The sequence below is a fragment of the Canis lupus genome, chromosome 27, assembly GCF_011100685.1.
Source record: "Canis lupus familiaris isolate Mischka breed German Shepherd chromosome 27, alternate assembly UU_Cfam_GSD_1.0, whole genome shotgun sequence".
In the NCBI taxonomy this organism is placed as follows: domain Eukaryota; kingdom Metazoa; phylum Chordata; class Mammalia; order Carnivora; family Canidae; genus Canis; species Canis lupus.
The window spans coordinates 35,887,264-35,899,347 of NC_049248.1; the positions used below are offsets into that span (position 1 = coordinate 35,887,264).

Here is a 12,084-nt window from a genome sequence, read left to right on the forward strand (position 1 = left end):
CTAACAACAACAGAACAACAGAATATACGTTATTCTCAAGTGCACATAGGACATTTTCCAATGAGAACAATGTGTTAAACCACAAACTAAGTCTTAATAGGTTTTAGAAGACAGATATTATTCAAAGTATCTCCTCTGACTACAATGAAGATAAGAGTTAGAAATGAATAACAGAAGTAAAACTGGAAAACATACAAATTTGTGGAAATGGAAAAATATACTATTAAACAACCAATGGAGCAAAGAACAAATCACAAGGGAAATTATAAAATAATTTGAGATAAGTGAATATGAAAATACAACATGTCAAAATTTGTGGGACATAGCAAAAGTAATGCTGAGAGGGAAATTTATAGCTAAAACACTTACATTAAGAAAGATCAACAACCTAACTTTACAACTTACAAAACTAGAAAGACTACAAACTAAAATCAAAGTTCACAGGAGGAATTAAATAATATAGATCAGAGAAGCAATACATGAAATCAATAGTAGAAAAACAGGAAAAAATCAATACAACCAAAAGTTGATTCTTCAAAAATATCAGTGAAATTGAAAATCTTCAGCTGGATTAAGGGAAAAAAGAGAAAAGACTCAAATTATGAAAATCAGAGATGAAAATGGAGACATTACTACCAATTCTACAGAAATAAAAATTCTTATGAGAAAAACATAAGAAATTCTTTGCCAAAAAGTTGGATAACCTAGATGAAGTGAACAAATTCTTAGAAACACAACACCTTTTTGAGATGGAGTCAAAAAGATATAGAAAATCTGATTATCAGTAGATTGAATCAGTAATCAAAAAAAAATTCAACAAAGAAAAGTTCTGGACCTGAAGACTTCCCTTGTGAATTCCACCAAACATCTAGAGAAGAAATAAAACCAATCCTTCTTACACTTACCCTCCAGAATTGGAGAGGGCACTTCCTGACTCCTAATTCCTCCTTTGAAACCAACACTGTTCTGATACTAAAGCCAGACAACAATACTACAAGAAAACTGCAGACCAATAGCCTTATGAACATTGATGCAGTCTATGAAGCGGGAGAAAATATTGGTAAATCATGTTTTTGATAAGGGACTAATATCCAGAATATATAGAGAATACCTACAATTCAACAACTAAAAGCAAACAACCTAATTTAAAATATGGGCAAAGTACTTGCATAGACATCTCTCCAAAGAAGATATACAAATGACCAACAATCACATGAAAAAAGATCCAAATTACTAATCCTTAGGAAAATGCAAATCAAAACGGCAATGAGAAACCACCTTATAGTCACTACTATCAAAAATAAATGATGATGAAAACATGGAGAAATTGGATCCCTTTTGCACTGTTGGTAGAATTATAGAATGCTGCAACCACTATGTGAAGGAATATGGTGGTTCCTCCAAAAATTAAACACAGGACTACCATATGATCCAACAATTCTACTTCTGGGTATACACGCAAAAGAAATCAAAGCTGGGTCTCAAAGAAATATTGGCACACCCATGTCCAGAGCAGCATCATTCACAACCGCTAAAACATGGAAGTAACCTACGTATCCATCAACAGATGAGTGGATAAGCACAATGTGGTATATTCATGAAATGAAATATTATTAGCCTTAAAAGACGGAAGGCTACTCTGACATATGCTACATGGATGAAACTTGAATAGACATTTTCATTTAATGGATAATGTTTCTGTTCTACCAGATGTTCTGAAGATGGATGGTGACAATGGTCACACAAATATGAATTACTGAATATCACTAAACTGTACATTTTTAAAAAAATGATTAAGGTGGTAAATATTATGTGTATTTTACCACAACAAAAATCTAAAGGAAAAAAAAAAAGAAACCAACTTAAGTTAATGACTTAACACCAATACTTTACAGATATATTTTCAGCAACAGAATGAGAAAGGTATTATTAATACCTCAAATTTGTAGCTGCAACCATGAAATTTGGAAAGATTGAGTGATTTCTCCAATGTCACAGAGCGTACATAACCAGAGCTGGAGTGGAGACCCCAGCCCCCCAGGGCCTGCCTTCTATTCACTACAGTACTTCCAGAGCTATCTTCTCTATTTAAAATGAGACAATGAAGCTAATTTAGTACTTTGTACTATTAAAAACATATTCACAAACAATAGCTCATTTGATCTCATAATCTTTATGTTAGGAAGGTAAATAAGACAATTTTTCTCCTACCCATTTTACAATCCACAATATTGAGGTCTGGATCATGTGCTTTGTTCTGAGACCCCACAGCTAGAAAAGGGCAAAACATATCAAAAACTCAGGTCTTAACTATGAAACATTGGGTATTAAACTGTGAAAGGACCTTATCTTTGCTTTGTTTGCTAGTCTAAACACTTTCTGTGTAGTAAAAGTGAAAGAGTAGAGAGGTGATCTATCCTCTCACAGAACTGTGTTTTTTACTCACATTAAATACTAAATAGCTTTATTTATGTAACAAAGAGTAACTGCCAACTAATGTACCAAATTATATATATATTATAATTATATAATATATATATTATAAATTTATATATATTAGCTTTTAGATCTGGAAAGCACCTTAGGAGCTATTTATTTCAAACCCCTTATTTTACAGCTGACCGAACAGACCTAAAGTTTAATGTTACACTAATAATTAATATTAGAGTGTGGTCTAGAAAGCTGGGGTATCTCTAAACTCTTGCTCCCATTTCAAGTTTCCTCTGTTTATACCATAAATCTTCTCAAAAAAAATATTGCATTCAAAACAACTTCTTTATCTGCTCTTAGAGGCTAAGGAAGGTTGTATGTTAATATTCTTAGACTGGGGACACCTGGGTGGCTTAGCGGTTAAGCATCTGCCTTCCACTCAGGGCATGATCCCACAGTTCTGGGATCGAGTCCCCCATGGGGCTTCCTGTGAGGAGCCTGCTTCTCCCTCTGCCTATGTCTCTGCCTCTCTCTCTCTCTCTCTCTGTGTGTCTCTCATGAATAAATGAATAAAATCTTTAAAAAATAAATAAAATTAAAAATTAAAACATTTAAAAAAAGACTGTTCTCAGATTGAAGTAGTGAAAAGAATACATGCACATTTATATGACAAGGATATAAGGGCACCTGGGTGGCTCAGTTGGTTAAGCATCTGCCTTGGGCTCAAGTCATGATCTCAGCGTCCTGGAATCAAGTCCCACATTGGGCCCTCTGCTCAGCAGAGAGTCTGCTTCTCCCTCTGCTCCTCCTCCCTGCTTGTGCTCTCTCTCACTGACTTGCTCAGGCTCACTCTCTCTCAAATAAATCAAAACTTTAAAAAAAAAACACAGAGGTATCACTGTTAAATTGTGTTAAGGATAACTCAAAGACAGTTTGCCCAGTGCATGGCAAGCAGTTGTTCCTCAAACTCTTCAGAAAACTGCAGAGGAAAATCCAGTTGACATTTTTTCTTTATTCCACTGAGAAATAGTTAAAAGTGGCCAGCAGATGCCACTGTTGTCAGTTGTAAATAATTTTTTACATTTCTATCTTTCTCTTCCCTTCTCTCTCTCTTGCTCTCAAAAAAATCAATAAAATAAAATAAAATAAAATAAAATAAAATAAAATAAAATAAAATAAAATAAACTATCCCAGACAGAACAGTCCAGGAACTTTTATGGAGGTGGTCACACTGATTCTCATACTTGAGAGAGAATCAAGCATTTAAAGTGCAGAATAATGTGAAATAATTTCATTTAAGATAAAGAGTAGACTATGAGAGAAGAACCAACAAAACATGGAACTCAATCCAATCATCATTCCTATTAACAGATCCAAAATAGTGTGTTTTAAAATCTGTTTAGAAATTAAGTGGTGAAATTTCTGAACTTCATAACTGTATTATGGTTATGTTAGAGATTATCTGCTTTCTTAACAAATGCCTATTAAAGTATTATGGAATAAAAGGGTCATGAAATAATCTACTCTCATCTTAATAAGAATAAATAATATGTGAATATGCACATACATAATACATATCTATATACATATATACGCTTGCATATTTATATATGTATATATTAAAAGAAGAAGAATGATGGGACAAATGTGACAAAATGTTAAAAATTAGTGAATCCAGCTAAAGGACATATGGGAACTATTTGTGCTATTCTTGTAAGTATTTGTAAGTTTTAAATTATGTCAGCATTTATAGATGAAGTTTAAAACTATGAAGGTGAACTAAAGACATTCCGATAAATGAAAGCTGAATTTGTGCCAGCAGGCTCAAACTGTAAGAAATTATGGAGAAGTTTCTTCAGGCTGGAGAAAAATTATAATAGAAAGGAACTCACATCTATAGAGAAGAATGAAGAGCAAGAGATAATAAATATATGGGTTTATATAAAGAATAATTTTATATTATCTTATTTATTTTAAAAGACACCTGGCTAAAGCAAAAATTTATGTAAGATGTATTTTGGGTTTATAGCATTCAAAGTAGATTGTGATAGGTTAAGGATTTATATTGGAATCCCTAAAGCAAACACAAAGAAAAGAGGGGAGATAGATTAAAAAGAGAATATAAAATTGAGTATAAAAATAATCAATTAATTCAAAAGTAAAGTAGGCAGGAAAGGAAGAATAATAGAAGAAAGAATGTATGGGACAAGTAGAATACAAATAAGAAAATGGTGGGCTTAAATCCAACTCTATTAGTAGTTGCATTAAATATTAAATATAAATGGCCTTATATTTTTAAATATAAAAAAACTCACAGATTTTCAAACTGGATTTAAACATTTTAAAAGCACAGAACAATTATAAGCTATTTACAAGAGACATTTAAAAAGATATATATTGGTTAAAAATAAAGGATGGCAAGAAATGTAACATGCAATGCTAACTAAAAGAAAGATGATGTACTTATTTCACTATCAATGTAAACTTTAAGGGAAGGAGTATTACTAGAGCTATATAGGAACATTTCATAAGGATAAGGGTGTCAATTCATCAAAAAGACATAACACTCAAGGGGTGCCTGGGTGGATCAGTGGTTAAACGTTTGCCTTTGGTTCAGGGCATGATCCCAGTCCCAGGATCCAGCCCCACATCAGGCTCACTGCAGGGAGCCTGCTTCTCCCTCTGCCTGTGTCTCTGCCTCTCTCTCTGTGTCTCTCATGAATAAATAAATAAAATCTTTTTAAAAAAAGACATAACACTCATAAGCATATAGATAGCTAATAACAGAACTTCTAAATTCATGACAAAATTTGGCAAAACCAAAGGGAGAAATAGACAAATCCACAATTATAGTTGAAGAATATAACATTACTATAATAGAATATCAATATCAGCATCATGTTAATATAATAATGATTATCAGTACTATAGTTAGAAGAGTAATTGATATTACAATTGAGAAAAAATCTCAATACTATAATTGACACTATAATTTTAAAAACTGCATCTCTCAATAATTAACACTGCAATTAGAAAAATAATAATATAGAAAAGATCTGAACAATACAATAACTTAACATTATTTACTTACCTAAATCTACACAAAATTACTGCCAAAAACGCATTATTTTCACGAGCAATTGGGAAAATGCACCCAAATAGATCATACACTAGACCATTAAACAAATCATAGAATTTCATGGAACTTTCCCTGCCAAATGCTATTCAGAAATTAAAAGGAGAAAGAAAAACCCAACTCGGAATATATCAATTGTGCTGGGCAACTAGGAGTTCATGGTGATTTTAGTGAAAGCGGTTTCAATAAAATATTGAAGGTTGGAAGTCATGGTATAAACGGACCAATTGAATGAAAGGTGAAGATGAAGAGACCATGAGGAGAGCAGTTTCTCTCAGAAAATAAGAGGAAGAACAGTGAGTAGTGATGGGTGAAGGGGGAGACATCTTTTTGTTTTAAAATAGAAGAGGACCTAGAATATACTATGCTAAGTGAACTAATTCAGACAGAGAAAGACAAATACCATATGATGTCACTTATATGTGGAATCTAAGAAACAGAACAAACAGAAACAGACTCATACATACAAAGAACAAACTGCTGGTCCCTAGAGGGGAAGGAAATGGCAGGGAGGGGGAGGGGATGGGCGAACTAGGTGGAGAGGATTAAGAGGCACAAATTTCTCATTATAAAATAAATCAGTCACAGAGTGAAAAGTATAGTTTAAGAAATACAATAATAGTGTAACAACATTATATGGTAACAGGTGGTGACTACACTTATTGTTGTGGAATCCTTATGGTGTTCACCTTAAGCTAATAAAACATTGTTAAGTCAACTACAATGAAATTTTTTAAAAATAAAATAAAATGGAGAGAATTGAAAACTTTTTTTTTGGGGGGGAGGGATGAAGAGAAGGAGCCAGCAGAGAGAGAAAGGAAAGGGAGGGAGAGATAATAATCTGTGGGAAAAGGTTCTGGAGAATTCGGAGTGAGAAGAAATATGAGAGCAGAGGTTGGGGGACTGGCCTTCAGCAGGAGCAGGGAAATCTTTCTCCTTAAAGAGTGAGGGAAAATAGATAAAATACTTGTACAGAATGCTTCATTTTAAATGATAAACAAGTACAGAAAATTACTATACACTGCATACTAATATTTGCAACTAATTTAAGGGAGAATCAAAAGTATGCTTTTTGATAAGAGATTCCCAAATGGTTTTTGTTTTAAAGATTTTATTTATTTATTCATGAGAGACACAGGGAGAGAGCCAGAGACACAGGCAGAGGGAGAAGCAGGCTCTCTGTGGGGAGCCCGATGTAGGACTCGATCCCACAGCCCAGGGATCACGACCTGAACCAAAGGAAGACACTCAACCACTGAGCCACTCAGGTGTCTCAACCAATTTTTTTTTTTTTAAGATTTTATTTATTTATTCATGAGAGACACAGAGAGAGAGGCAGAGACATAGACAGAGGGAGAAGCAGGCTCCATGCAGGGAGCCTGACGTGGGACTCCATCCCAAGACCTCGGGATCACACCCTGAGCCTAAGGCAGATGCTCAACTGCTGAGCCACCCAGGGGTCCCCAGATTCCCAAATATTTAAAAACCCATTCACATAAAATGCTATACTCCCTCATGTTTGTTTCTTTTTGTTTTTAATGACATGAGGAGTAGGGTAGGGGTATGAGAAGATGGGAAAGATGGTGGAGAAGAGGAGCAAAGAGAATACAAAATGATCAAGCAATTCTCAGAGAGAAACCTAATGGCAAAATATATATAAAAGAATCCTCATTCAATATAGCAATCAGATGAATATAAATATTCAAACAATGAAATACTATGCTATTCCCCAGCAGATCAGATTTTTTTTTTTTTTAATTCATGTGCCATTGAGGATGTGGATACTCTACAATTTTTACACCTGACCAGTGGTAATTTAAGTTGATTTAACTGCTTTGGATAATACTTTTACAATTTCGAGGGAAATTGAAGATGGATGTCTAAAATACATTACTGTTTACAAGGATCTGTTCCTTCCTCTTAGGAGAGAATTTGAAGTCCTCACCCATTTCCCTGTGCCTGGCAATCCTCCTCTGTAGAAAGAGTATATTTCCCTGATCCAATGACTATGATTTGGTCACGTGGTTTCATTTGGCTAATTGAATATGAGTATATATTCAATGACATGGGTATCCCTTGTATATACAGAAGCCTGTAAAACCACCTCAAGTTTTTGTCAGCCTCCTGCTATATTCCCTCTGCCATGAGAAGGGTGTATAGCAGACATGAACCATTTCCATTCCAACTGCAACAATCTGAATAAAAAGTTCTCCGAATTTCTAGAGTGGTCATAGGGTTATAAACCTTGTTGGTAAAGAAATATTTTTTTACACGTAAGAAAAATGAAAGCAAAATGCTAACATATCACACAAATAGGTTTATTATTCACATGTATATAAGTTGTAAGATTTTATGAATGAAAACATTTCTAGAAAATGTTACACATTTTGTACTAATGATTGTAACTGGTTTAAGGCACATAGTGCAAAATACTTTATTTCTGATACAGAGATCCCTAAATGTTTATCTAACCACATTGGCACAAAATTGCTTTAGTACCTTATATGGGGGAAAAAATGTTTGGAGAAAAAATAAATAATAATAAATGTTTGGGGGGGGGAAACTTCGTGGGTAAAACTAGTACACTACTATTTACTGGCAAAAATCTATTAGTAGATTCATTTTTTGGTTTACAGAGTAAGTTGCCATAGAAAAATATTGTCTATGATTCTTTTAAAATCATATTATTATATAATACACAAATTATTCACCTGAAAAAATCTCGTACTACCTGAGAATTTGCCCATGAATAGTTAATTTTTATACTATCTTTTATGTTTTGGCTTTGAGAAACCTCAGATGTAGAATAATTTGGACATCTCTAATAAAAATTTTGCACATATAAACATAATTTTGTCTACCAAAATAGGATTTTCAAAATTTCAATAATTCTCACTTCTCTACTTGATTAATAAAATACAGTACATAACTTTGAGAAAATAGATTTTTAAGAGTAAATATATACATATATGAGTTACAGAGACAGAATATAAACATTATAAAAACAATGTATTGCTCTTATAAGTACAATCAAATTAGAGGTAGGTGTTTTAAGTAAAATTCTACTATAGCATATCTTCTTCTGTTATATCCACAAATTTTCATATTTACTATTTAACCCAAGCATAGATTTTTAATATAAAAGTGTACTGCATTTTTAGGATTTTTTTTTTATTTGAAGCACCATAACCCACAATTTAAAATTAAAGGAAATATAAATCAAGGTATCTAAGCTGTATCAGTAGAAAGTATAATGGCTATGTACTTTTTTGATATGACTATGGGGATTTGCTGTTTACCTGACAGATTCAGTAATGTTCATAGGAGTTTTAAATAAATTCATTTTGCTAGTTTTTACTTGCTCCATTTTAACAAGTAGAATAAACATTCATTGTACAGTACAATACTGAGTAGAGATTTATATGTGCGTTCATAGGCGTAATATAACCACGATCCAGTCCAAGATGTTTGTTAACAGCAACATTATCTTGGTAGAATTCATGCAAATATCTCTGAATATCATACCATAAATTATCATGTCCTTTAAAAGAGTTCCTAATTAGAGTCATGTATTTGTTAAGTTTACTTTGAAGGCTTTGGAAAAATTAAGCAGTGATTTGATTCCCTGATGAGCACCCTGAAAGAAAAAAAAAAGGCACAGACATTTTGGACATGGAAATCTCAGGAAGAGAAGAGTAAAGAAATGAGCACCGGTTATTTGCAGATATTCCAGGGAATATCTCCTCATACGTCCCACTTCTGAATGTTCATCCTACTTGAATTGGGAGACCAGTAGTCATGTGAGGAACACACTTTCCACAGAACCCTCCACATCTGCCGTAGACTTTGGTTCCATCCTGAAAATAGGGAAAGGCAGAAATATGGGAGAATCGGACACAAACTGGTATCTTCGTGCATATGCAGAAAAAGCAAATGCTTCGAATTATGTGGCTGAAATCATTAGCCAAAGTTTCCTATAACAATTACATCTGAGGTCAAAGATCATACCATTTCAGGATCAGTTGAAACTGGTGGTCATTGGAATCATATAACCTGAAATTCATATTAGCTCCTTGATGGTTATAAGCCACATTATAATTTAGACAATTCGTCTCAAGCCACATATTGTTCATTGAAGCGTCTATTTGCTTCAGTGAAGTTGTTAAAACCTCTCCCAATTTGCTGTTCAATATTTACATGATTTTATATAAGATTCTCATGGGCTAAATAAGGAATATGCAAACCAGAACTGTACATGAGGCATATTCTCTCTCATTAACCTCAATCTCAGGGAAGCCTTAGAAACACAGCATGAAGAAAAGTATAGAATTTGTGATAAAATAGGGGGGAAACTGGAATGGAAGCAGTAATTATAATTAGAAAAGAAATAAGAAAGGAATTCTTTTTTTTTAAAGAAAAGCAGAGCCCTTCACTGAGGACTAGGTTGACAGAAGCTGTTGAGAAGGGTGTGACAGTTGTTCTCTCTAAACAGTTTTCCATCCTTTGTCCAAAAGTCAAAAGACTGAAGGCATTTTGATAGGATGAGGCAAAACCAGTTTGAGCTCCTATATGAGTTTCTGGAGAAAGTAAGGGTGATTTTTTGGGGGTGGGGTTTCTTTTGAAGGTTTGTTTTGTTTATGATCAAAACAGGGAGGGCAGAGAAGGAAACTTCGAGTTCCTAGAACATTTTGGGATAAAGACTGTTTTGAGATCAGGGGCTTTTGAAGTTGCCTTTTCTTTCAGAAATTTTTTTAGCTCTCAAGAATCTAAGTAAACAGAGAAGATGGGAAAGGTAGTAAAAATTCTCATTTATGTACATCCCTATTACCAAATTATTTACATAAAAACCTAATCTTGATTAAATGTCTTGGCAAATGAAAAGACGTTTGCATTTCCACATGTAAACTCAGGTTCTACCTGTTGCAGCTTTACACCAGGTCACAGGTTTCCGGAAATACTTTCATGTGCAATATTTTTGATCGAGGTAGAAATTCTCAATTGATTAAATAATTAATCTTTAGAATGGAACTTAAATAGAACCACAGGAATGATCATACTAAATATTCATATCTACTGGTGACCTCTTTACAATTAACCAAAAGATATCTAAAAGTTGGGTAAATAAGGTCAAAATATTTCATTGAGCTCTTTACACTGCTCAGAATATACTTTAATTAAATAATTTATTCCCATTATTCCCATTATTTAGGATTAGACCTAAATATGTCAAATGAAAATTTATAGTTGTTTGTTTTATTTTTTTAAAGGTTTTATTTATTTGTTCATGAGAGACAGAGAGGCAGAGACACAGGCAGTGGGACTCCAGGATCAGGACCTGAGCCAAAGGCAGATGCTTAACCACTGAGCCACCCAGGTGTCCCTATAGTTGTTTGTTTTAAAAGCCAATTTCTAGGGGTGCCTGGGTGGCTCAGTGGTTGGGTGTTTTCTGCCTTCGGCTTGGATTGTGATCCTGGGGTCCTGGGATCGAGTCCCACATTGGGCTCCCTGCATGAAGCCTGCTTCTCCCCTTGCCTGTGTCTCTGCCTCTCTCTCTGTGTCTCTCATGAATAAATAAATAAAATCTTAAAATAAAATAAAATAAAATAAAATAAAATAAAATAAAATAGCCAATTTCTTACCCGAATGACAGAAATAATTCAAAAAAATTAAATTCTTTGTTAATTAAAACTCAGTTTCATAGTCTTCAGAAATAGAATGTTAGAGACTATGAATATTGGAAAATTGAATTTCATTATAAATAATATTGATACAAGTGTAAAAAATAGTCACTTTTATCAAAAGAAAGAAAAAACACAAAACAGAATGAGCAAGGGCTTTTGATGGTACTGACTGATGAGCAACAGAGGTGAGAACACTTTTATTTTTTTAAGATTTATTTTATTTATTCATGAGAGACACAGAGAGAGAGGCAGAGACGCAGGCAGAGGGAGAAGCAGGCTCCATGCAGGGAGCCTGATGTGGGACTTGAACCCTGGGACTCCAGGATCATGCCCTTCCTGAACCAAAGGCAGACGCTCAACCACTGAGCCAGGTGTCCCGAGGTGAGAACACTTATAAAATAGATCCTGATTTACTATAGATAGAGTCATGCTATCTGAGACATGGTAACTGTACATAACAGGAGCCATCTCATAAAGCATATTTGCCAGTACGCTACACCAGCAAAATTAAATGTGTTCTATCTGTAATACATATGCTATAGGTAAAAGCTAAGTACGATGTTATTTGGATAAAGGCGGAGGAAAATATTCATACAACCACATAAATAGTCCTAATTCTTATAGTAACTATAAAGAGGTGTTAGATGAAAAATGGCTCTAACACCACCCCCATCACTAAATCAAAGCTGTGAGGCAAATAAACCAAAAACCTACTCCTCAACTTTGAAATATTAAACCTACCAAATCTTTAATAATTAAAATATAGCTAACAGCAGTACTTCGTTTTGAAGTACATACATTTCAATTCATTAGGCCCAAATTTGAGCCTTGGTATTT

At 33.9% G+C, this 12,084-nt stretch overlaps 1 protein-coding gene across 4 annotated transcripts in view; it reads right to left on the reverse strand.

The window, feature by feature from the left end:
- Nucleotides 1-7,975: 7,975 nt before the first annotated feature.
- The window catches only part of ADAMTS20 (ADAM metallopeptidase with thrombospondin type 1 motif 20), a 162,947-nt gene continuing 158,838 nt past the window's right edge, over nucleotides 7,976-12,084 (reverse strand). For all 4 annotated transcript variants that reach the window (XM_038577378.1, XM_038577379.1, XM_038577380.1 and 1 more), the window contains 2 exons: nucleotides 9,343-9,423; nucleotides 7,976-9,203 (listed from right to left, as the gene is read on the reverse strand). In XM_038577378.1, the coding sequence (XP_038433306.1) occupies nucleotides 9,132-9,203; nucleotides 9,343-9,423 (153 nt within the window). In that variant the 3' untranslated portion in view covers nucleotides 7,976-9,131. The remainder of the gene's footprint in view (nucleotides 9,204-9,342; nucleotides 9,424-12,084) is intronic.